The following is a 27,485-nucleotide window of genomic DNA, read 5'->3' on the forward strand; positions in this document are numbered from 1 at the left end:
CAGTATGTATTTCTTAATTTACATGCGTGCACCCGCCATTTCTTATCACAGCATGAGCACCAATACACCTAATAAGTGTACTGGTATTTCAAACATGCCTGTGCAGGGGCAGGACTGCACAAAGTCATTTTGGAGCAATTTTTGGAGCTAGTAAAATTGCAGTTTGGAGCCGACTAAATTTCATTTTGGAACAATTTGGAGCAGGTCAATCTGAATTTTTGAGGAATAATGCAACATAGCAGCCCATTTCGAAACCACGACAAAACAAAATAAATCAACATTAGCGCTGTACTGCAACTGTCTTAAGCTGGATTTTGAAGCAGATTACCCCAATACTGAAACCATCTAGTGCAAGCAAGTACTGGTAGTAGTACCTGTAGATTTTCAATTAATAGTAGCAACCACAAAAAACATGCATTTGCAGTAGCGAGTCCAAAATTTCGAAAAGTAGGCCCAAGACATTTTGTATAAATACATTTTTCTTTAATGTCTCAACAGTGTGGGTGAAGCGCATGAAACTGTGCTTCACCAGCAGACCGTACTGAGAAGCCAGAGTTATCAACTACTGCATTTTATTATTGTGATAACAATTATATGGACACTCCGGGCACATTTCTGCCATCCACACTCCAGGCCATTTCTACATAATAAACCACGGCGAATCTGAAGCACCTAATGCTTAACTTTCTTGTATAACGTAAAACTATTACAGCAAAACCTCGTTAAACTGTACCCCCTTAAACAGTAGTTTTGTTTTAAAAGTAGTAAAGTCAAATCCCCGACTCAGCGGCCATTGAACATAATGTGTTTTGTAACCGCATAAACTGTACCAGCGTTTTGCGTATGTGTCAGTTAACACGTAGTGTTTCCACTTTTCGTTGTGCAAACACGGTGGTGCGTCGTCTCCATCAGGCAGCCCGGCAGAACAACAAGCCTCAGAGATCAGAACAACAGCCTCCAAGTGCCCTGTGCGTTTGCGCATGAAGCCACATCAACATCATTTCGGCGCATTGCAAGCAGGGATTCGCGTCATGCCAAAACTTGGATAAAAAAGACACTGGGTGCTCAGCATGGAAGAAAAATTAGACATTGTTTGTGGTATCGAACGTGACACGAAGAAGTCGGCGCTGGTACGCGACCGGGATCTGCTGTTGACTACGGTGTGTGGCATTTGGAACGTGAAGAAGTTGCTTGGCAGCGCTGCTGCGACCGTGAAGAGCTGTCGGCTACGAGGTTCGACTTTTCGCCATCGTTGCCCCTGTTGTTGCCGAAGTGTCGACTAGCGACAGTGATGAGGACACGGAAAGTGACAGCACGAGCGCTTCAGTCCTGACAGTGGCAGAAGCTGCTCGATACATCAGCCTCATGAATGCAATGAACAGCACCCCGCAATAAAAAAAGGCGCCCCGCGACTTCTGCAGCACAACTGCCCGCGTGCACGGAGAACATGCATGCATACGAGGAATCTGCCATGCGAGTGTTTGCCGAGAAGAGGGGGCTGGCTAAAAATCTGGCTCGCAGCTTCAGTAAATTTGAAGCCGCTGTCGTCGCTGCTAGGCCGCCGCGGCATCAAACGAACATAACACTTTTGTCGCGTAAGGTGAATAAATACTGCATGTCTTTTTGCCCTTTCATTGCACTCTCTCCAAGTTCTGTTTTTGACAGGTAAGTGAGCAATCTCATGCTATTTCGCTTAAGCAGTACTACCATTTAGTACGTACTTTTTCCACGCTCCGGCCAACTACGGTTTAACAAGGTTTCACTGTATTTGCCTTTAGTGTCCCTTTAACCGAATTTCAAATCGAGGGCATCAAGAAAACAAATGATTACTGCATCAACATACTTTTATTTACTGATTGAATCGGCAATACTGTTTCTATTTTGCACAAAAGCAGTGCGGAAGCTGCAATTCTTGTCTTGCGACTGATTAGCACTCGAAAAGGCCTTGCAAGTTCCTTTGCAGAGCAACTGCGGCGCGCATCTTCATCTGACACACCCTCTTCACTACCACATGCACATCCCGGTTATTTTTTTTGCCAGTGAGTTGGTCGTGAACAGATTCTCTAAACATAAAGAGGTAGCCGATGCTCTTCATCCCGGACAACTTTGCACAGAGTCAAAACAAAACTATTATATTATTTGCCATAACCGCTATGGATGAAACTGCGGCTGCTATCAACTCAATCTTGGATGGCAACATTGCAGTTCCGAAGGCACACGGCCAATGCACCCACCGAGTCAAACGAAACTGTTTGCCGCAATTGCTGCGAACAAAACTGCAGTCACTACCGATGCGATCATAAATGGAGACTATGAGCTATGAAGGCATGTGGCCAATGCACGTACCTAGGCAGAATGAACTGTTCACCTTAACAGTTGTGGAAGAAACTGCGGCCGCTATAGACAAATTCATGGACGGCAACCTTGCAGTTCTGAAGGCATGTGGCTGATGCATGCACCAAGTTGAAACAAAACTACTGCTTGCTACAACAGGTGTGGACAAAACTGTGCAGGCTACTGACATTACCATGGATGGCGACTACACATTTAAGAAGCCATGAGGCCAATGCGGTGTTATGTATGGCGGTAAACAAAAGAATAAAGGTTCTGAAGGTACAAATAGACACAGAGTGTTCCAGTGTTGCTGTAATTGATGTACGATTTTCACTGATGACTATGGCGATGAGAACTCCGCCGCTTCGTTTCTGTTGGGCGCAAGCACTGTTTCTACTCATAGGTGGGGACGCTCGTACCTCGTGCGTCCCCTGATGTTTTCTCCACATGGCTCGCACGTCTTATCCTGTAATCTAGTTTCTCCGTGTGGCGGTGGTGGTTGGTGTGGTTGTAGCACATTACAAGAGATGGCGCGAGTGTTGCGCTGCTAACGCCATCTACCGGAGGGGTTACTGGGGCACAAAAGGGAATAGGCTCTTTCTTTTTGGCTTGGGGTTGGTGAGCTGCATCTAAGCTTCGCGTGATCGCCCACTGTTCGCGGGACTGTCCAGCGAAAGGCTTAGAGGCAGGACACTGGAATAGAACACGATCGTTCAAACATGCCACAGTACGCGTGACCGTTCACACAAATGATTACATGTTGCTGTCCAGGGGGCAAACAGATTCGCTTGCTATCCGGTCGCAGTTGGCTTCCTCAATTTGTCATGCACCCATCAACATGTTTATAATGGGTAGTAATTCGGCTAGCAGGCACTAGTGCATGAAAGGTGCACTAAGTGCCCTTTTGATTGTTTACACTACTGTGCTGTCATTCCTTTGCCCCAAGAGCACGTTTGAGACCCCACAATTCCGTCGCACATTCGTGGTGCTCCGTGCTTGCTGAGCTCCAAGAGTTGTCCAAATTAACCGATGCACGGCCACATATATTCAAATTAATGAGAGTTTGACTGCATTAAACAACGCATACAACTGCCAGGACCAGACAACAAGCCCTGCGAAGGTATATGACCAGTGGAACTGTAAACATTGTGGCAAGAAGTGTTCGCAATCACCGATAGGTCATTTTCAAACCACAATCGATCACGCACATGACAATTGAAGCCGGACGTTGTGTCCACGAAGTTTCGGCGGAATCGCGGATTCGCACCACAGCAAGTATCAGCCTTCCAAGCGTGCTACTTCCTGCATTGCGCTGCATTAATTGCTTTGCGATCCGGGCGGGGGGGGTAGTCTTTCCGCTCGAGCCGCCACTTAGAGGCAGCCTACTCGGCATGCTCCTGGCTGGTTTGTGCCACCCACTGCTCTCGCTTTTGTCTGCGGTCCCAAAGTTGGGCCTAGTTGGGCCTAGTGGCCTTGCTTTCCCACTTCCCACCACAAAATCAATGGGTTTCCAGAAGATGGGTTGTGCCATTTATTCTGCTTAATTTAGGTGTATATGATAGACAAATACAGAGATTTCAAGTACGGACAATGCATCACACAACCTATGTTTTTTGTGCGTAGCACAGAGCTTAGCTGGAGTGGGCACCTTTTCATGCTTACATTATGTGTCATCTCCTGGACTCTGCATGCATATGTTTACAAGTGCACTCAAAGCTGACGGGGCTGAGTTGCAGGAATGCTGTTGCGACCAAGTCTGCATGTTTGTCGCAGCATTTTTTTGTTTATATCAGTGTTTGGTGACTGCTAATCTCTAAGCACAAGTTCCTCAAGGTTGCCAGGAAAGATCCCATATGGCATCCACAATAGGAAGAACCAAGGCAGCAATAATGGAGAGTGAACTGAAACATATAGTGGTGAAAACATGAAGGCAGCTGCAGCACTCTGTAAACAGATAAATGGAGCCACGAATTGAAGTGGGAAACAACAGCTTACCGAACCATCTGATGCACTGGCACCAACTTTGTCTCCCCGCTGGTTCCAGCACACCTCAAAGATGCCACCCGTGCCTTTGTAGCTGTGAATCAAGTTGCCACTCTGCACAAGAGAAAGAGGTCAGCCTCTTTATTTGCCGAGTAACTAATGGGGCAGATATGTGCAGGTGCATACACTTCTAGATTGCACATTTGACAGTTACTGTGTATCTGCATAGAAATTTAAAAAAAAGCAGTGGTACCTCCCCAACTGCCATTAAAAATTTTTCTAGACCCAAATTTTCTGGCCCTTTTACCTTCTAAAAAAAATATGACACCAGGAATGTGCACACTTAGCACTATTATTACTTGTTAAAAAAATAAGTAAAAGACATGGTGTATTATTTATTTATGCACCCAAATTACAAGATACAGTCTATGACATATTTTTTTTACATGCCCGATGATTCGGACAAATTCAGGGCACCACCTAGTATGCTCTAGGGCTAAAATTTTGGACGCTGAAAGCCTTCGCCGGTTAACATTCCGGACTTTTCTTGCCGTGACCGCAGATCCAAAATGGCATTAATTCAAGCCACCACTACTACCGTTTTTATCATCTCACAGCCTCAAACCAGTGCTCCAGCATGCCGATCCTTTGGCAGCCGTAGCCACGACGACAATGCTAGGCCTAGCTGCTTCGACGTTTGCTACCAAGCTTCGTGCTGTTGAGTGCCATGTTTTTCATTGAAAGAATTGACCACTGTCAACAATGGCACTGACTCCGCCTCTGTCATCCTCGCTGATGGCTTCAAAGTGCAGCAAAACACTCCAAGGGTCAAGTCATAAGAAGCCACCAAACACTCACACCAAGGACAACATAGGGGAAATTGCTTGTGCTTAATAAATGAAATAAAGAAACGATAAATTAATGGAAATGAAAGTGGATGAGAAAACAACTTGCCACAAGTGGGGAACGATTCCACAACCTTCGTATCTCGCATGTGATGCTCTTCCAATTGAGCTACCGCGGCACCGTTTCCACATCTGCTTTCTTGGGTATTAATGTTTCCTAGTAGAACCCTGGGAGTGCTAGCCAGCGCCACCACCCGCAGACCTTGGCGGTGGATGTAGAACATCCTTTTTGCCGCAGGCATCACGAGAACGTGATCTTTTTGGGTGAAGGCAACCGCTCAATAAACCCGCATATGCCACCTGAAGGCATCAATGTTACTGGATTTGAGACCCTCGTTATGTAATAAACAAGACGTGAGAATTGTGGTGTCAGCCGGAATCTGCGTGAAAAAGCAGACTATTGCAAAATACTTCAGTAAATAAAGGTATGCTTCTCCAACTTGATTGTTTTTTCTGTTCATTCGTTACTTCAGCATCTTGATAATTTGGATGTTTTTCCTTTTTCCCGGTCCCGTGAGATCCAAATTAACAAGCTTTTACTGTAGAGTTACCACATTGGAGATCTGCAACCTCTGTTGCCGAAGATCGCCATGGAGATCAAAGAAACGAGCCACATTTCTTCGCACCACTTGGCTCTCGCGAAGGCATACAAGGTGGTGCCTATCACACAAATGCGAAGCCACATGAACGTGCACAAAGATGCGACGTCGTCTCTGAGACACACCTGCTCTGCAGACACATCATGTGGAAATAGCAAGCTCAACTTTAAGAATAAATAAATGGATAAAAATGTAACCTGAATTAAGTGATTATGACGATAGTGCTGTTGTGTTATGACGATAGTGTTATTTGTTGGCTGTGATGTCACAATGACATCACAGCCAACAGCTCGCAAACTGTCGGAACTGCTCAGGCAAACGTACTCCAACAACAAAAGTGCCTCCGCGACTTCTCATGAGGTGCGATGAGGTCGCGGCTGCACCTCCTCGTATGACTGTCTGAATCATGGTCTTCCCGGGCGCCTGTGACATCATTAATAATTTCTTCATCGGTCAGGAGACCAGTCGTGGCGACATAATCATCAATCGCGATGTAGTCCTGAAGGGTCACATCCGTGGGAAGGTCAGCATCGAAGGTCGGGCAGTCATCATCGGTGGACTCGGCTGACACCTCGTCGGCTACTGCCGCATACTCGGGCCTCACAAAACCGCTGTGCCGAAAACAATTGGTGTTGACTTGCGGAGGTGTATTTTTCCACATGTGGGCAATGATGTGCACTGCACCGAGTAAGTCCACTTCATACAGCTTTCCAACTTCTGAGCATAAGATCATTTGCTGTAGCAGGTGCTTTTGGTGCTGCGACTTCACGCAGTGAATGATACCCTGGCTGAAGGGCACATGTAGCGTTGGGCGGCAAAAAAACTACCTTGACGCTCTTCAGTTCAACTGTACAGTTATGTGCACTGCAGTTGTCAACAACCATAATTATCTTGCGGTCCTTAGACGTGAAGTGCCAGTCTAACTGCTGCAACCAGCCTCTAAAGCCTTCCTGTTCGCTCTGTACTCGACAGGAAGGCTTTTTAAAACATGACTTATGCGCCTTCCCGATGACAAGTGGCAAGTGCTCCATGCCAGTCATATTTTCGGCAAGAAGCACGGTTATCCTTTGCTTGCACTTCTTCCCACCAATGCACGGGTCCCCTTTGAAAGTCACCGTCTTGTAGGGCAGAGCTCTGAATAATAGAGCGTGACCACCTAGTGGAATAGAACATTTTTCCACTAGGTGGTCACGCTTTCATCAACGCTGGCCTTTTCACCGCACACTCTTCCAAAGCTCTGAACGAGTCAATGTTCATCATTGCAGCGTACTTCTCACCTTGTGCCATGATGAGAAGTCCGCTCAAAGGCAGATGCGCGTTGCGACAGTCGGTAACCCACTGGAGCAAAGCTTCTACGAGCTGGAGAGGAGCTGCAATTCGCAACCGCTTTCTTGATGCATGAAACTTCTTGCTGTCGAAGGCTTGAAGAATCTGTTGTCCATTTTTCACGTATGTTCCCAACATGCCCTGCTTCACGTTCTATTTGGTCAAAATGTGCTGTCGCGATTCACCGTTCTTCAAAGCCTGCAAAATTTCCACCTTAGTCGCCAAGCTCATGGCTTCGTACTTCTGCCGCTTTGCCGGTGTTGCCATCACTGTAGCACACAATGGTGGTGGCATGCAAAACACGGTCACAACGAAAAAAGAAAACTCCGCATGAAGAGATGTTGCCGACTCGACAACACAAGGGAAAATGGCATCGAAGGCTCAGTGGAACGAAGAAAGAAAGACACAGACGTTCGGCGACGCTGCGATCACCATCACTAATTGTCGATGATGGCATTGCCTCTCAGATTTCAGTTTCACTCCAGTGGTGCCAGCGCTGCTTTACCACACTTTCGTGTAGCGGCAGCCGTCAGCATTTGTCCGAATTAAGCGGTGCGGGGCCGAATTCTGACGAATTAACGAAGGTTTGGTCCCACAGACTAACATGCACTTTGGCCGGGACCAATAGAGCCACCCGAATTATCTGAATTAACGGGTGTCGAATTAACGAGCTTTTAGTGTGTAGGGAGACGCGTCACTCTTGTGCAAATCCAAGCAAGTCTTATCGCCTGGAAGCGTACCATGAGGCAGGGCGTTATTCATCATCATCATCATCATCAGCCTATTTGTGTCCACTGCAGGACGAAGGCCTCTCCGTGCGATCTCCAATTACCGCTGTCCTTCACATTCTACTTGGTCAAAACCTGCTGTCGTGATTCGCCATTCTTCAAAGCCTGCAAAATTTCCACCTTAGTCGCCAAGCTCTTGGCTTCGTACTTCTGCCGCTTTGCCGGTGATTAACTATTCTTTAAGCCGCTCTAAGCCTCCCCCCCCCCCCTTTGTTAGTTTTTTGGACTGTTACAGATTTTTCGGACTATATTTCAGTCCCTGCAACGTCCGAAAAATCTGTCGGTGACTGTGTCTCACACCATGAATTTTCACGCCGTTTGTGTTTGCGCATTCTCTTTGTGCGATATGGCGTTGAATGCTTCATTGTCAACACTAAAGAGGCAAGAACTGTACAATGCAAGTTTAAACAAAAGCCTACATCTGTTGAGGAGCCGCAGAGACGGGCCATGCAGTGCATACCTGTGTAGACCAGATGTGGACGCACTTGTCGAAGGACCCACTGGCCAGGAACTTGCCATCAGGGCTGAAGGCCACACTATACACGGGCTCTGTGTGCTTTGTCAATGTGTACAGGCAGACACCTCGCTCCACCTCCCAGAGGCGAACCGTTGAGTCGAACGATGCACTGCACATCAAGATCAGGCCAACGTTTCAATATGCATGCGTCATATGGGACTCGAGCACTGACAACTGCTTGAACAAATAACAAGATTGAACAAATACAGAGAAAAGTTGCAGATTCATTTACTCCAAGTTGTCGCTGCTTGATTCCCCCTTCCCAACTAATGGGAGATAACACTATTGAGCTACTCACGTAGAAAATCTGAGTAGGTTCCAATTCCTATCCCTGCTCCTGACTAAAAAGCTTGCTGTCGACCACAAGGAGTGCCTATCACCATTAGCAACTTGACTAACACAACATGCAAACCACATTTTTAAACACCATAATATGCCAGAACCAATATGTTCAAGTACTCTTTCGTTCCTAGAATAACAAAATGGAACAAATTAAAACATGCACCAACCACTCACATTGAGCAACATGTCTGAAATATTAGCTATGTGTATCATTTTGCCTGCTCTGCCGCAATGTTGTACTCCCCCCCTTGCCCTATTTGGGCCTGTCTATGGCCTGCAGTATTGTATTTACTCACATAATGATCGCACTTTTTTGTCAAAACAATTTACGCAAATTCAGGTGTGCGATCATTACGCGGGTTAAATTTCCCATGAAAAGAAACATTTTCTTTTTCATCCCGCATTTGCTGCAGGATGACAAGCAGGTAGGTGGCTGCCGCTGTCAGTGCGGGACACCAAAACAAAAATGGTGGCCGGCAGAGCAAGCCAAACATGATTCTTTTTCTTCTCGTGAGTACATTACGCACAAGGGGTGCTTTAAGTTTCGCCGTGTGCAATTGGCCTAGGTTGCACCGACTTAGGCCAACCGCACAGCGAAACTGAACGCGCATTCCGAACAAAGATCTCCAATCGCACCCAAGGTGGTGAAGGTATCATCGCAGTTCCTTTCTTGTACGTACTTATTTTTAATCCTGCGGCATCCCATCTTACACCTTAAAAAATTTTTTTTTTTAAAACAGGATGCAAAAAGCCAAATGCATAATATTTATGAAAAATTCCAGGGAGATAGCAGGTATGATGCCTTCAGTGCAATACCAAACCTTGCTATCGCTTTGAATGCTTTGCTTTTGGCCGGAACTGACAATTTTTTTTATTGTGTTGAATTAATGCATGCCAGGAACCAAGCTATGCAAGTGCATTGAGAACATGTGTGCAAAGTTCATAGTCAATAGGTAAAAAGAAAGCACAAAAGACTGTTTCATTCTGTTCAGGATAGCATACCTGGCAAGAATGAGGCTCATGTTGGGGTTGTTTGTGCCAGGTCCCGTGGGGCTCCATTTGATGGTGTAAATCTCCTTGCTGTGTGCTTGTAGGTCATGCACGCACGTGTCCTGCTTCATGCTCCAGATCTTGAGGGTCATGTCGTCTGAGCAAGAGGCCAGCAGTGCCCCCTGAGGGTCCCACTTGATTGCATTCACCTCATTGGTGTGGCCCGTGAATGTCTTGACTGGCTTGTCAGCACCCAGCTTGCACACATGGATGCACTGGTCTGTTGAGCAGGAGGCAAAGCTCGTGTTGCTCTGCCAATCTACATCGAGTGCAGGCGCTGTGTGAAAGGCAAACTGCTGTGTGCACTGCCCTGTGCTGGCATCCCAGATTATGGTTGTCTGCAAACAAGCAACAACAGATGTCCAGGCATCAGCTTGTAAAGGCAGCATCATTTTAAGCAATGGCTTTCCTTCAGTTAGTGAGCAGACCTCTGAGAATTTTTTACCTGGGCTTGTGCAAATACAGAAGACCAGAAATGCTCAAAGTGAGTTTTGCGAATGGCATCTTAGGGTTTCACAAACAGAACAAATCCGACTTCATCCTGTTTTTCCCCCATTCACTTCCATATTTTATTGAATTAGAGAAAAAATTGTGCATTGCATTTTGGATTCAATAAAGCCATTGCACGCCACATCCGGACTTGGATAGTCCACAAGCAGCCAGAGACCCATGCAGCAGCGGCACACGACTCGTGCGATTTGCATGCCCACAGTGGCCACGCTGATAGTACTTTCAATTCGTGCTCAGAAGCGGTGCTTGTAACATGCGAGCAAGAATCAATCTGAGTCCAGCAAGCTGAAAGTCACTTGTCTGCCTGGTCGGCTCTTGTTAATGACAGATGACTATATCGCCCATCTGAACAGCATTTTGTAACGAACACAGCAGGGTGCAACATTCGTTAGTGAAAAATAATATACTAAAGTTTTTTGCGAGGGACACATTCTTCATCAGGAGCGATTCCCTTCAAATTAAGGACAACACACCGAACCGTAAATAATGGAGGCCACACACAGATGTGGCAGAGGTCCTCTTTTGGGTAGGCAGATCCAGAGGAACTATCAGATGGAAACATGGAGCAACGAAAGCGTGCAAATCCAGAAATCTTATTAATCAAATGTTTCCAATCCGCCCTTTTCATGGCATGATGGCGCATGCGCCCTGCCCTAGCGGATTAGTCGCATAACCTTTTGGCAGGGACATGCACACATCAGCTTGGCCTGAAATTAACAGAAAGCTTCCCGAAAAATTTTTAAAAAAGAAGAAAAGCAAAGAGAAGCACCCAGACGCGCACAGCAGCAAACACTCGTACCGTGTACCGTGTTGGAACTTTACTGGTAGCTCTATGTCGGTGCGGTGCTGAAAACATGCATGGCGTAAGACTAACTCCACTTTAAAACAGAAAGTGGCCAGGGCTTCATCCAGACTGCACTGTAACCACGTAAGTGCCGTCTTGCATTGATGTGGCTAGCAAATTTATCGAAAAACACTGTTACGCTTGGGCAACACTTGAACAACAACATGTTGCTTACGAAGTCTTCTTGAAGCGTAGGCCCTCTCTTGCTGGTGGTGGCAGCACGTGCCTGACTTCACGTACTCGTTTAAGGCACGGTAACACTGACAAGATACAAGACCAAAAAGACTGCGACACCAACAAATGGCCACCTACAGTGTGTTGCTGAGACCATTTTATCATAACAGGCCCACGACGACGCAACTGATGGGCGCGAGTTGTCGTAGCTCGACGGGCTTGCTTGTCAACAGCACCGACAAAATCAGCATACCGACCATGATCGTTCGACTGAACCTTCACAACCAGCAGTCAAACCGATCATGCGATAGCCACTGCCCCTTCGCTTGTACAGTCGAACCCGACTATATCGAACCCGTTTACATCGAATTATTCTATATATCGAACAATTTCTGGTCACGGTATAGTTACAATGAGTATATATAGCAAAAATTACGCTTACATCGAACAAATATTGCAGTGACTCCCGATATATCGAACGTCAAGCGGCGGAAAAGTGCCCCCAGAAGTTGGCTTTCCCTCGCGGTAGTGGGGAAACCCGGCGGCGTGGCTCCATCAACCGCTCTCCCTACCGCGACCGCGCTGCCTCGGACTGTTCGGGCGAGCCGTCGACACTCCCCCCTGTCGCGCATAGTGAAGTCTATTATCCTCCCTCTTTCTCTATCATCTTTCACTTCCCACTCCCTCTCCCCTGACGACGCTTCGCCGTGCTCCCTCACGGGTTGCAGAATCAAGCGTCCTTCCTTTCTTTAGATCGCTATCTATCGACACTCCCTAGCAAAAAAATGATCCTGGCCCGCCTACAGCGCTTGCTCAGACAGCCAATCAGAGGCTCTTGTGCGCTCTTCGTGCAAGATGGCGAAAGTGCGAGTTGTCTGGCTGCTTCTCTGGTTTATCGTGTTTGCGCCTTGTGGGCCTTCTCCAGCAGTGTTGCCGTGATGAAGCGGCAGAATTCGCCTTTCGTCGTGAAGATCGAAATCACAAATCGCGTCGAACGCGATGTCCCCGCAGCGTGCAAGATTCAGAGGAGCACTCTCGGCACGATTAGGGCTAAAGTGGCCAGACTCTCAACCCGGTGCCCATGGCGCCCAACGCGTACGCACGGCCGTGTACGAGGCGTTCTTCCTACGTGCCGGTTTCCGCGTGCTCGGTGATGACTGCAAATTCTGATGAATGCGATGAAGCCGTTGCCGAAGTTTGGAGCGAGCTGTCAAAATTTCAGGGACATTCGAATCAACGGTGGACGAGTTTGTGAGTGCAGATGATGGTGTCGCGACGACGGTAGATCCCGAAACGAAGACTACATCGCCGACATCGTACCGAGCACAAATGAAAGTAGGCACGTTGAGGAAAGCAACTACGGTCCTTTGCCCACATCCTCCGAAGTGATTGGTGCACTCGCATTAGTCCGGTGCTTCTGCGCGAATGCGGAAGGTTGCGGCCTCAGCTGCTCGGACTCTAGCCCTTTCGCTGTCGGACGTTTCTGGCCGTGACGCACCCCCAGTGTCGGCTTGGTTTCAGGGAACGAGCATAACAGGGAATGAACATAGCACTTTATTTTTGATTATGATTGGTATACAAATAACATAGTCAATGCAATATGCACATTTCAGTGTTCTGCAGCTGTTTTTAGTAAACATCATCATCATCATCAGCCTGACTATAAAATCCGTTCAACATCTGAATCTGACGATGCGGAACCCTCTTCCTCTCATGCGACCTTGCCCGAGTCCGAATCCGAGCTCGGCTCGTATTCTGAATCGGAATTCAGGCACCGCTCCCATGAGCAGACGAAGGTCCCGCGCGCCGAGCCATCCGAAAGTAACCTCGCGCAGGGTGGATGCGCTTTCAGTCGCCCGCGCAACGGAGAGAAATGGGACGTTGCGTGATCAAGAAGACAGAGGAAGATGGAAAAAGGCTAAACAAAGTTCGAAGGGCTTTACGTTTACTGCTGCAAGTCGGAAGCGAGGGTGCGGCGAGAGAGCGAAAGCAGCAATCGAGTCACCCTTTTCGGAGAGGCAACGGCACGGCACGTGCGCCTGATCTTGACGCGCCGTAGCAGGCACACCAACAGAAGAAAAATAAAAACGTGCAAACCAGCGGGGAAGGCAGAACAACCCTTGAACCCATAACCACAAGCGCGCGACGCATGATCCAGCGAACGCGGAGCCACCGCGCCACTCAGCAAAGAGAAAGTGGGGAGTGGCAGTCGCGCCGTACTCTTCAATACATGGGTTAACACAGGTCGGAGCGAATATACGAACTTGTAGAAAGAGTCAACAGATGCCGTGGACAATCCAGGAGCGCCTGTTTTTGCGCTCAGGCGCGAAATTTTGAACGCACGATAGAGAACGTACCGGTACGTCAGTGACACCGTGGGGGGGAAGCGCGATGACGTACCGGTACGTCAGTGACAGCGAAAGGGCTAGACAACGTGGGGAAGTGCGTGCGTTGCAGGCAGCGAAATTGCCCAAGCAGAAGAAAATGCAGGACTAATTTATGTGAAACTAAGCTAGTTTCGCCAATAAAGTGATTTTATAAATGGTATGTGCTTTTATGACATCCAATTATTTAACAGGCTTATATCGAATTATGCTCTATATCGAACTGATAGGCGTTTTTTTGAGAGTTCGATATAGCCGGGTTTGACTGTATATAAAATTATTTTAGCTCAAAATGCAGAAGCTTCAATCCTCTCAAGCTGTACACATGTATTTTAAGCAAGTGTTCTACCTGTTTAGCAAAAGTTGCATTAGGCCTAGCCCCATTGAGTTAATGTACCTGCTACCTGTAGACCTGTACCTAAAATGCGTCCGTCACAGTCTATGAAGGCTGCCGGTCGCATCCCCTACGTATGGGTGGGTCTGTACGTACTGTTATGCCGACAAATTTCCGAGTTCCAGAAAGGCACTCTTTACTTCTGCGTTAAACAGGATACAAAAGAGGCAGTGCAATCGGTACAGGAGCATAAACAACCATATCGGCCAGTTATGGTGGATCCACATCACTAAATCCGCATTTCCCGCGATGGATGGCGCATCACATGACTACGTGTCATGGATTCATGCCAGCCGCGCGTCGTCCACGACCCCCACGAACGGAAAATGCCGAGCTATTTTTCGCATCCGGATTCTGGGGGTCGAATACTGCGAATTTAGCCTAGCACGCTCTACAGTCTGGCAACAAGCGCAGCTTTGGGACCTTTCTGAAACAGATTCATAACTGTTGACACCATTCGTGCCTGTCTGCGCGCACAACTCGCACAAGCGACTGCAATGAACTTGAGCGACGAGGCATCTTCTTACATCTTGTGGAGCAGTTCCCCACATTGTGGGACATGACTCTCACCGATTACGCAGACACGAGAGCGAAAGAGACGATTTGGCAGCAACTGAAGAAAAAAAAAATGCTCTCGTCACTCGAAGCAGCCTCCGGTATTCCTGAATGTCACTGACCAACAGCTCTCGGTGCAAGTGGTTCTGCATTTCAAGATACTTGTTGGCGATGTAGTCCTTTTGCCAACAAGATCTCTTGATGAAACAAGTACTCGTCATCATCCAATTTGGACAAAAGAACAGCCATTGCGGCTAACCGTCGTTTCCTTTTGATCTCCATCTTCATTCAGAGTGAAAAACACATATGACAAAGTCTTCATTACACCGATCGCGCCATTTATAGTGAGTAGAAACAAGCAAACATCTGTAATTTACGGCCACTGAGATCCGCCCGGGCCGCCGCAACATCTTCAAGGTCATGTTCAGCCAATACAGCCACTCTAAGCCTACACGCCGAGAATCTGAGTATGGCTTTTGGAAACTGTGGCCACTCCTCACGAATACTCTGCTGTTGAAGCTTCTAGACACAAATTTAAACCAAATACAAGCCTCAGTTTGAAAGTTACAGGCCACACAGTGTACGATGGCGACTTCACAGGTTCGATGCGGACGGCAGTTGCTTCGGGCGGTGACGGCATCTTTATTTTTTCAGCGCAGTCGTCTGCTCACTCTGTCAGTCATCTGGATGCGCTTCACAGCCGGACGGGCGGCGGAATAAGCGTCCGCATAACAAATTTTCGCGGAGCCGTTCGTCGAGTGGATCCACCATTACTAATGGTGTCGTTGATGGCATCGGCATTTTTGCAGAACTACACGGCCTACAAGTGAGCACTCATGCTGAGCACAGTTTTCTGTAATTATACTTTATGGCAGGTGCAAACTGCAAGTACGATGAAGTTTTAAAGAAAAGCAAGAATCAGTAATAGCAGCGCGTAATATATGCGTCTGGATCACAGTTGCCGTTGTTTAAGTTGCTCAGCCGCTCATATTGACTCGTCTGAGGGTGGAACAATGCGACTCATATGCGCAGATATGTATGTTTTGCTACGTTTGGCATTATTTCATATGACAATGCGCCATTTCCACACTATTTGAAACCAACAACGATCTGTGGCTGCACATGTCAACAAATGCACCGCTTCGGCAAATCTAACGTGGAGGGCTGCACTCATTGACTTCTTGAATATGCAAAATGTGTGTAAAGAATTGTAAAAGAAATACAAAAAGCGAGGTGCAAAGAGCAGACATCGGCAACAACAAATTACAAGGCAGCCGCATCGGCAGATGGAACTAAGCCTGCACTTGTAGGCAGAACTGTTGGCACCACACCGCACTCAGGCCTGCTCACCCAGTAGTAGGCGAGTGCTACAAGACTTCCATGAACAACGTGCTGCCCCAGAGAAGCCATTAATAATTATTTAAGTCTACGAAACACACGACCGACGCACACTCAACATGGGCACAGGTACACAAATCAACTGGCGAAAGCCACAGCCCCCATCCAAAACATTTCCAGCAGCGTGCAGCAGAGGCCAGCACAAGTACATGAAAAAGGGAGGTTAATAAGGTTTTCAAAATTTCGTTGTTGCCTACTTTTCATTACCAGAGACAAAATGAAAATTCCAGGTCATTTTATGTGTTTTAACGAAATACTGTACTTTTTAATAAGGAGATATGAATGTAACATTAATTTTTATATGTAAATCTGAAATGAATACATTGATATTGAATGTCATTACCATGAATTTATCAGTAACCTTTTTTAACAGGTTGGATTAACCCCAGTTAACTTGGAAAATTATATTTGGCACTTTCTTGCCTTTCCAATTTATGATTATTATACACAGTAGAACCTCGCCGATACCTTCCGTGACAAGTTTTCCCAGGGCCAACGTTCGCAATCGAGAACACAAAAAAAATGACCCAATAGAGTCATCCTCATTTCTGAACGGTTCACATGTTCCCGGAAAACACAATTTTTCGGTACCAACGTTCACTATGTCGCCAAACTGCGATCGTACAATACGTTTTCCGGCTGCTAGATCTCATGTAAACAAGGAAATGTGCGAGGCACGCGCGACCGAGAACAGTATAGAGCTGCCTGCTGCGGCAGCTACCATATTTACTCGAATACAGTCGAACCTCGATATAACGAACCTCAATTTAACGAAATTCTCGAAATAATGCATTTTTTGTTTTTCCCAATCTCTGCCTCATTGAAAACCATGTATCTTTACTCACGATTTCACGAGGTCACTTTATACTGTACTTCCGATTTAACGAAGTCCTCGCACATCGCACGCACGTACCAGAAGCCTCCTTGACAGGCAGACGAAAACTTTAGCCGGGCATACAGCAATTTGCATGCGCCCTTTAATGCTCAAATTTTCCTGGCGTGCTTCAATACGTGGAGCAGAACGTGCCGCTGCGCCATCTATCGTGTACATATGAAACCCGCAGCGGACGCACTTTTGTAGTGCTAGCCAGAGTGCTTCAGAAGCTCCGGAACGCGTCACGCTATGACGTCACCGGGCTGTTGGAACAAGAAAGCGCCAACCGGAAATAAGTTTACGAACAGCGGTCGTTCGGCACGTTTTTCTCAGTTGGTTACCGTATTTACACGATTGCAAGTCGACCACATTTTTAAAATTTGAAAGTCTGAAGTTGGGGGGGGGGGATCGACTGACAATCGAAACCAAAACATGGCCCCGCCAAAAAAGCGAGACCAACGGGAGCTGCAACGTAGTTACAATTTTATGTTTGCTCTATGGCCCTACCCGTATCTTTTTGCCATCCTGCGTGTTTGTTCACTTTTCGGAAGGGTTTTTCGACATTATTGAGAGTTTTACAGTGCATGCAACACTCATGGGGGGGTGTCGATAGTTGATGGAAGCGCCGCTGTTCCCATTTGCGGTGGCACCCTCAGAACGGCGGCGCTTGCTGAGAGTATCGGTAGTTCATGGAAGAGCAGACACCGCTCGCGGGTTTTTTTCTCTGTCGAAAGGCATTGGCATTGGTTTGACGCGTTCCACTTGACTACCGGCTACGTGCTACTTCTATGCTTCCCCAGTCGTCACGAATCACACAGAAGAAACAAATCGAAGAAACAAATCCAAAGAAACAAATCACAAACGGGTGGTGCGAGAGTGGCGACTGCAGCGAAGTTAAATTTTCACCTGTGATGGCAAGTGAGGAATTTCCCACGTGCCGAAGTCTGGACGCTTTCAGGAGCTGTAGGTAAGCTTGCGGCGTACGTCGCTGAAATGGATGATCGGTCCCTGCCAGTGAAGTGCGACACGGTCATGAAACAAGTCCGGACCTTCATTTTAATTTTAAGGCCCTGCTCCGCCGTGAGTACAATGACGGTGACGAAAGTATGGCACACAACAGATGTCGTTGACTCGTGGCAGCTGCTCTGCGATCAGGGAGGTGCTCCAAGCGACGTGACACTCGAGGACTTTGTCTTCAGCGATGTTTTCGCTGTGACAACTGAAGAGCTGGACGACGACGCAAAAATCCAGAGCGTCACAGATACAGAAATGCAGGACTCGGACGAAGAACTCCAGGCGGCAAGCAGCATAGCTACAATGAAGCAAGTCATGGATGCGCTGGATGTCTTAGCGGGTGTGCACTCGCAAGAGCAAGCCTTAGCAGCCCTGTCAACCTACGAGCGCCTTATAACTCCGACGCTTATTAAAAAGCGGCAGATGAAGCTGACGGAGTTCTTAGCTTCTACGTGAGTTGCATAGAATTGCTCTGCGAGAAGTTAAATAAAATATTCCAGCGTTCATGAATCAACGTCGTCATTGCTTTACTGAGCGCGGTATCATCCGATGGCTGCAAGCGTTAAGCGCTCTAATGGTAAGTGGTGGCCTCGTGGATGCACCAAGTTAATACTACTTCCAATTTCCTTCGAAAGAATACTGAAGTTGATAGCTCTGGTATGTGCATAATCTTTTTTTTTTTCTTTGCACCACGAGTTGCCATGTCGTCGCAATATTTTTTTTTTATGTGATGACAAATCATGATGATGATGGTACTGATGGCCACATCTAGTGGCAGCTATGAGCACTAGGCGCGGCGCTTGCTGCAGACCTGCTCTTCACCGTACGCGTAATGTAGAAAAATGCGTTCGTACCCGCTGGCTATCGGGCATCACGCTCTTGGTTGTGTTATTAGTTCCGGGGTTTATTGGTTTATTGGTAATTTTGCTATCTACAAGGTGCCATATGCCAGGAGTGTTCCAAGAACCTGCATCTTTATTTGGACTGCCGAAACATGCGAACCTCGACTTAAGGGGAGACGTGGGTCCCAAAACCAACTTTGTTAATTTTAGTGTGAACGGGATGATATTTAACAGTATTGTACAGCTTTTTCTGCTGATTGCAAATATCTAATTAGATTTTGTATATCTTCATTAGAACAAATGATGCAAAGTTTTTAATACAGAAATTCAATCAATTTCTTACAGGACTTTTCAAGAACTTAACTTTGTCAAAAGGAAAAACAAAGTATACGGCCAGAACGCCAGAGAGTAGCTCTAGCCGGTGATGCTATTTTTATTGTTCTCTGTGCAATTATGATGCAAAAATACCAGATGTAAACATAATTTTAATATTTTTGCTAATTTTCATTTGTATTTAGTGGCAATTAAAATTTAGCCGGCAACTTTAGAAATAAATAAATAGCATCACCGGCTAGATCCATTCGACACAAATATATTGATACCAAACATTTTGCCGGTACTTAGAAAGAACATATGAAGATCCCCCGTAAGGCAGTGTGCGGTGTCCAAAAAAATGAAGCGGAGAAAAACGAATTTGAACTTTCAGTTCACTATAACTTTTAATGGACTAACAATATGGCAATATAAATTGCACCACCATGTAGCCCTGTCTTTCAGCAACAAGTTCATGACATATATATGGCCATTTTCCAAAAATAACATTTAGATATTGGTTGCAAATCATGCATAGTCATTGAAAGCAATGCCAGAAAGCTAGCACCACGAGCTTCACATTCCTATTTTAGTTCCTTGTTGTACAGAAGGCACACAAATGGCATCCCTATGCAAATAAAGTTGCGCAGAGTTCATGGCCACAACAAAATATGTCCTTTCCACAAAGTTTATGGCTACAACAAGAAATTTGGCTCAAATCCCAGTGGTGGTCGCCATATTTCAATGGAGCTGAAATGCAAAAAAGTTCCTGTGCTTGTGTTGTAGCGCTTCCCAAGTGGTCAAAATTGGTCCAGGATCATATCACGGTTTTGGAACGTAAAATCCCAGAACTCAGCAAAAGGTCACACCTATACCTATAAAAGCCCAGGACTGTAGGCAGAGTCTGTTGGTGGCTTGTGCCTCTTTGCAAGCTTGTTTATCAAAGCATTTCTGTTTGTGTGATCCTTGTTGGACATGTGAAGCTTCCGACGATCCTTTCGCGCATGCCACACGTGGAGCACTCCAGCACAAGCTTGGCACAGAGCCCGTACTCCTTGGCGGGGTCCTTCGAAAGCATCAGCGATTTCTTGGCGCACGCGCGACACGGCATAAGCCCAAAAAAGTCTTGCACCACGGATAAATCAACGATCGCAAGTTCCGTTCCACTGTCGCTGACGTCCTCTTTCGTGTCAACACCCAGCAGCTCAAACTTTCGACCCGTTGGAGACTGCGACGTCAGGCGCATTTTCGCCTTATCGGCGATCGCTGCGTGCTTGCTTCTTTCTTCGGTCGTGAAGAAAACGGTATCTGCACGGTCTGTGCCAACACGCGAGGCGTGGGTGGACGAAGTGTTGATGCTAGACGTTACTGGGTTGCAGCTCGGAACTCGATCCGGCAGAATCTTCAGGCAGACCAGCAGCCGGCAACTCCGGGTACAAGACAGGCTTATCCGTCTTCTGTCGCGCATTCCACGGCCGCCTTCGCGCCTTGCCGAACGCTTGACGCGTAGTAGTCTTCATACGACCATCTCCTCCAGCCATTTGGGCAGCGAAAAAGACACTTTATCGAACGTTGTTGAGAAACGAGCGGCCGAACGTTCACAGCGGCGCGATGAAACCACACAAACACGCAGCGCGCACGAGAGCGACCAGCCTGTCGGGAACGCGGGAATCGGCACTCAAACGGCGCCAGACCAATAGGAGCGAGGCGCGCGGGGGGCGTGCGTGCTTTGGCCAATCAGCGGCACGGGCGCATCCTTCAGAAATGACGCGATAGCGTCGGTTCCTCCTCACCTACGCCATATTGAACCGGCGCAAAATACGCACAAAGAAAGCAGCTTCCAAACAAGCTCAAAATGGCGCCCGCCGGCCAACGCGTTCGCAAATGACGACGGCGCGAAGTTCGAACATTTTTGGCGATTTTTTTGCCAATTCCGCGGCTACCCTGGTCCGTATAAGTGTGTTTTTGTATTATTTTCCGATTAAATTTAGGCTCTAGATTTCGCGGAGGGATTCTTGAATGTATAGACGTAGCGAAAACGCACTTTTCCGAAAATCGACTTTTTAGCGATTTTTTTACATTTCAACACCCGCGTCTCCCCTTAACGAAACTCGCGATTTAACGAAATTTTCGGCTGCAAATTGGACTTCGTTATATCAAGGTTCGACTGTATAATGCGCACTTTTTCTTCCGATAAAATGAGTCTAAAATTTGCATTCGCGTTATAATCAAGTACGACCATCAATCTGCGTTACCATATCGTCATCGGCATTTCCAAGTGGCCGCCGCGTACGCGCTTCGAGCCTAGATGCCGTAGCTTTCTCTATGTGCTGTACTACATGTGCTTAGACAACGCTTCCATTGGCTTAGGTTAGTGCATTGTCTCTCTGTTTTCTGCGTATGCCCTATCAGCATGGAAGTGCTGACTGCAAAGAAATGCCGAGCTCATCACGATGTTGCAATTAAAAGGAAAGCGATCACGTGTGCAGAAATGGATGGAAGTCGGGCCGCATCACGGGCGTTCGAAGTTACCGAAACTTGCATGCGAGACTGGCGCAAACAGAAGAGGCGTTCTGCAGCGGCCGCTACTGCAGATGGCACGGCCGCATGGCCCCTATCTTGAAAGACGGAGACAAGAGCCTACGCATCTAGGCGCACCGTGCTGTGTTCTCGTCACTTAGTTCGTGTCAAAGAGAGAGGCCCCACAAAGGTCAATTCCTTCACTCCTGCTACCGCACTTCCTCATTTCAGCGGTTAAAGAGTTTCCGCGGTCATTGAGTGAGACGTGTTCATGTTTGCTTGGGCGTGCGTGACACCATGCTTGTGAATTTAGTTAATAAGTGAACGTTAAAAGTTTATACAGCTGATAAAACTACTATCCTTGCTTTTCGTATAGATGTCTACTAATCTGCTAACGTAATCGATTCTTTGCTGTTCGGGCGAGACTGACTTTTTTTTATTTATCGCAACTTTAGTGCACTGGGAGCAAATCTTTTGTTTTTTCCAAATGAGAGAAAGTTGTATTTCTTTATGAAAGAATAAGGTGCGCAGTACTGTAAAGGACTTTTTATTTTTAGGTCACGGCAAGCATGTGCGCATTACAGTCGAGGGTGTTTTTCTGTTCCCCTTTTTTTTTTTTTGGTCATGGAAAACAGGTGCGCATTAGAATCGAGTGAATACAGTATACAGTCGAAACCACTTATAACGATACCAGTTTTAACAATCAGAAGCTGCTGCACCGTCAACTTTTGTATGTTTTGCATGGTGAAATAACCCACTTACTACATTATCCCGCATTATCGGTTATAACGATGAAGTCTGGCTGCTCGTTGTCCGAGCCGAAAGGTAGTTAAATGCGAAATCCTTGAAAAGAAAAGAAAACAAGAAATTCGAGCCGCTGCACGATGGCCCGCTGCTCGAACAGCCGCCGCGCGCTCATTTTCTAGCCTTCTTGCCCTTCCACCCCTCCGAACATGAATGGGCTGCGCCCATACCTCAACACCGTGCCACCCTACGCGCGCCACCCTCCGAAACACGAATGGACCGCGCCAACTGCGTTGCCCAAATCTTGCTCAGTGGCTCCTCATTCAGTGCAGTCTGCAAACAGCGTAATCACCCGTGTTCCTGTTTGTTGGTTGTCAACAACTTATTGTCATTAACATCTTCACCTGTGTGTTTTACAATGCGTGGTGCATAGTGCCATTGGTAGCGTACTGAATGCTTTTAGTAGGTGATAATCCAAACATGCCACCGTTTCCAGCTGCAGGTGGCGCCATGTGGGCATCCATCATGTTTTGCTTCGGCGGCATCCGGCATCGCCCACCAGCTCGATTTCGTTTCGGTTTCCCGTCGCCCTCTTAAAACACCAAGCAATAGGAAAACAACAAAACGCATCTTGGGCCACCGGAGCACCACCAACTCGACGCACGGCGTCGACGCCTCATGCTGCAACAATCCGCGCGACGCTTCGCATTACGTAGATGTCGACAATAGTCGAGTCTGTCAAATTTTTTAAATTTACTTTGAATCGTATGTTTCTCTCGGTTAGTGGATTTTTTTTTCCGCGGTTACGTATGAACGAGGTTCTACTATGCTAGCATGAAATGCTATTTAACTCAAGACGCATTTGGTCCTGCGCCAGTTACACTTCATTGTATTTGTTGTCAAGCAATAAGATCAGGAACACATGTTCTACACTTAAAGAGTGTTTTTCACTCATACTTGGCAGAATATGAAAATACACAATGTAAGCTACCAACCTTGTCAACACCAGCACTGAGAATGTAGTTTCCCTTGCGGTTCCATTTGAGTGCAAATATGGGACCTTTGTGCTGCCCTAAAGTGCTCGCCAGGTGACCTGAAATTATAGTGACATCATCTATAAGTGACCTACAAGGACAAAAGGCTATACATATGGTGCAAAATAAATGCCCCAGGCATGACACGGCAACACCAACTTGAATGAAACGGAGGAGACAACATTTTGTTGTGCTTTAGGCCCACTCAAGCTTTAGTATATTCAAGGAACTGTGCAAAATGGGAGGAATGAATATGAATATGAAACGGGTGGTGCGAGAGTGGCGACTGCAGCGAAGCGAAATTTTCGCCTGTGACAACAAGTGAGGAATTTCCCACGTGCCGCAGTCTGGACGCTTTCCGGAGCTGTAGGCTAAGCTTGCGGCGTACGTCGCTGAAATGCGCAATCGGTCCCTGCCAGTGAAGTGTGACATGGTCGTGAAAAAAGCCCGGATCTTCGCCTTCTAAGGACCTGCTCCGCTGTGAGTACGAGTGGCTGGCGGCAGAAGACCGTGAAATTATGCCAACCGGACCTGTCAAAAGAGCCTCCCTGACGGCTGCGTGTGGTTGGGTGCATTCGGCGTGGGCCGCTGTTCCACAAGATGTCGTGGTGTGGTTGTTGCCAAATGTGAAATTTCGCGGGACGACGACGCGCTGTGGGACCGTAGCAACGATGACGATGGCAGCACTAATAAATTTTCGTTATCGAATGCGCCCTCAAGTATGCTCTCCTTTTTTTTCTTCCCTGTCACGCGATATGGGGGGGTTGACTTACATTCGAGTCGCCTTACATTAGTGCAAATACGGTACTTCAAGTGACCGTTTTTCAGGCGAAATAAAGGTGCAGTGTTGATACAGCCACATTTCGTACGTTTATTTCTCGTTTTTCGTCCATGTTTTATAATTTGATAACCCGGTTAATTCGATGATTTTTCGCGATCCGACAGACTTCGAATTAACGAGCTTCTACTGTAGTTACAATTTTATGTTTGCTCTATGGCCCTACCCATAGCTTTTCGCTATCCCGCATGTTTGTTTGCTTTCCGGAAGGGTTTTTAAACATTTTTGAGAGTTTTACAGTGCACACAACACTTACAGGGGTGGGGGTCGATAGTTGATGGAAACGCCACTGTTCCATTCGCGGCGGCACCCTCAAAACCCCGGTGCTTACGAGGAGTATCGGTAGTTCATGGAAGAGCAGACACTGCTCGCGGGTTTCTCTTTCCCTGTTGCGCTTAGCTTTCTCTATAGTTTGACGAAAGGCATTGGTTTGACGTGTTCCACTTGACTGCCGGCTACGTGCTACTTCTGTACTTCCTCAGCCGTAATGAGTGCTCCAGGCCCACTAATCATTCAGCACTCGTTCACAGCAGCGTTCAAGAGGGCTGCCATCCTTTACACCAAAGAAACAAATCGCTGCGCAGCGGGCTGCAAGTTCTATGTTTCTGAACGGGTGCTGCGAGAGTGGCGACTGCAGCGAAGCGAAATTTTGATCTGCGACGGCAAGTGAGGAATTTCCCACGTGCCGAAGTCTGGACGCCTTCCGGAGCTGTAGGCTAAGCTTGCGGCATACGTCGCTGAAATGCGTGATCAGTCCCTGCCAATGAAGTGCGACATGGTCATGAAACAAGCTCGGATCTTCGCCTTTTAAGGACCTGCTCCGCCGTGAGTCCGAGTGGCTGGCGGCAGAAAACTGCGAAATTACCTGTCAATACTGCGGACCTGTCAAAAGAACCTCCCTGATGTCTGCGTTTGGTTGGGTGCATACGGCGTGGGCTGCTGTTCCACAAGATGTCATGGTGCGGTCGTTTGCCAAATGTGAAATTTCGCTGGACAACAACGCGCTGTGCGACTGTAGCAACGATGACAATGGCAGCACTAGTGAAGACGAGTAGTCCAGTGACCATGTCAGCTACTAATAAATATTCTTTATCGAACGCGTCTTCGGGTATGCTCTCCTTTTTTTTTTTCGTCACGGAATATGTGGGGTCGACTTAATTTCGAGTCGACTTACAGTCGTGTAAATACGCTATATATAAATTCCCACTAGCACACAAATTGTGTTTCTGGCCAGTCTTTCTAAAATATTTTGAAAATGATATTTTGGATGGTTTTTATTCACTAACGTTTAAATAATTAATTTTAAGGGTGCGCGAATATTCAAACATTTCAAATATTCCTGAATATTATATTTTTATTACACGTATTCGATTCGAAAGCTTTCGAATATTCAACTGTATACGAATATTCAAGAAAATTGAATATATTGGCTGTGCGAGAGAAAACAGTTCTTAGCGTTTATTTCAATAGAAAAAAAGTGTGATATTGTGCTGAATTTTGCTATCTCATGCTGCTGGCGAAATTGTGCCTGTAAAACATGCTTAGCCACTGGACGTTTCAGTTTTGCAGGAAAACCAGCCTTCCAATAGCAAGGGGCACGGATTTGCGAACAGCGAGGCTGCATTTTTACACAGGTTCCACCCCAAATCCCGAGCAAATGTGAGGAGTGACGGCTGGTACAGGGTCAAATGCCTCTGACTTTACAGGAAACTGATGCAGTATAGTAAGTCACATATTGGCAAGAACAGACAAGCGGAAATTACTAAATTTTCCAAAGCTAACATGAGCCAAATACACAATCTTTTAGAACAATGTTATTACTACTTTATTCTTTTTACCGATGACAATGTAGTTGCAACGTTCCAATATGTTAAAATACACCAACTTTCTAATAAATGCATGCGCATATTCGACACTTGATTCAATATTTGATGATAAGTATTCGTATTTGAAAATTTTGATATTTGCCGACCCCTAAGTAACACATGGTCTGAATTAACAAGATTCACTGTACAGGGGCGCGATCGGCAATCTTTGTTCGATACGCGTTCTGTTCGGTAGCTGCAACGTCGCAAAGTGGGCAGTATGCAAAATTTGTGAGAACGCGGCGGAGAGAGCAGCCAATCAGCAAGCGGTGAACTCCCCGGAAGTTTACTTCCCTCGTTTGTCGTCTGCTTGCCGACAGTATACTACAAAAACGAAATGTTTCTCGTCTTCCAATGAATAAAATTCTTATCTAAAAAATGAATTTTGTTTTTCTCAAGCTTAAACACGTTCTCAAATGGTAATACGTATGACAACTACAATTTATAACTATTGGCTTCCCTGTGTCGTCTCTAGGTATTGTCACACACAGCAAGAAAAAGAAAAAAGAAACGACGGGAACAGTGGCGCATTTTCAAGAGGCAACAACATTCCAGTGGCTCGCTGGCACCCGATGATGGGATCGAGTTCGCCGCACAGCCAACACACTATTTGTTTCGAGAAACAAAAGCGACGCCGGAATTTACTTTCTGCCATTTCTTCAAACAAATTTCACACCTCCACCGCTCTCATTCCTCCTCGAGCAACGCCAATGCAAGAACCGAAGTTCCCATCGCAAGTGCGATTTTCTCAAATTAAGCTTTGGATTGGATCTGAACATGCCATTCTGCAGCCGCCATTTGGATCCAATCCAATCCACCAGACGCGCCATGCGAAGCCGGTCTCGTAACGAGCGTATGATCCTTCCAAACTTCACAACTCCCATGGCGTTCAGCACCTAGCAGTTGACATGCTCAGTTGCAAGATGATTGACAGGAGTGTGTTGCCATTTTGACGTCAGCACGGAGTAGGCAAATCGCGCACGCCAGTAACTGAACGGACGCGTCGAACAACAATCTCAGATCACACCCCAGATGTGCAGTCAAGCAACATAATTGGACCAATGCTCTCACCATCTGTTGTCCATATTCGAGCAAACCCATCGTACGAACCAGTGGCCAGCAGGGTGCCATCTGACTGTAAGTAACACAGAAAAGGCCAAATATTTTACCAAAGGTAGAGCAGAATGTCAGCCAGACACAAGACTTTTTTTTTTTTATGCTGGATAGCCCCTGTTATATTACTTATACTGTGGTAAAAGATACAAGAAGTTTTCACGAGCTTATGATAGGTATGCACGCTGGACTAGAATTATTGCAATCAAGCCTTGTTTTATGAAAC

General features: G+C 46.7%; 1 protein-coding gene across 2 annotated transcripts in view; it reads right to left on the reverse strand.

Moving 5' to 3' along the window:
* The window catches only part of ebi (transducin beta like ebi), a 36,266-nt gene that overhangs the window by 4,330 nt on the left and 4,451 nt on the right, over positions 1–27,485 (reverse strand). For both annotated transcript variants that reach the window (XM_050189978.3, XM_050189977.3), the window contains exons 7-11: positions 27,218–27,281; positions 23,405–23,502; positions 9,797–10,182; positions 8,396–8,561; positions 4,330–4,431 (exon numbers count right to left, since the gene is read on the reverse strand). In XM_050189978.3, coding sequence (XP_050045935.1) covers positions 4,330–4,431; positions 8,396–8,561; positions 9,797–10,182; positions 23,405–23,502; positions 27,218–27,281 — 816 coding nt within the window. The remainder of the gene's footprint in view (positions 1–4,329; positions 4,432–8,395; positions 8,562–9,796; positions 10,183–23,404; positions 23,503–27,217; positions 27,282–27,485) is intronic.

Source organism: Dermacentor andersoni, chromosome 2 (assembly GCF_023375885.2).
Source record: "Dermacentor andersoni chromosome 2, qqDerAnde1_hic_scaffold, whole genome shotgun sequence".
NCBI classification, from domain to species: Eukaryota; Metazoa; Arthropoda; class Arachnida; order Ixodida; family Ixodidae; genus Dermacentor; species Dermacentor andersoni.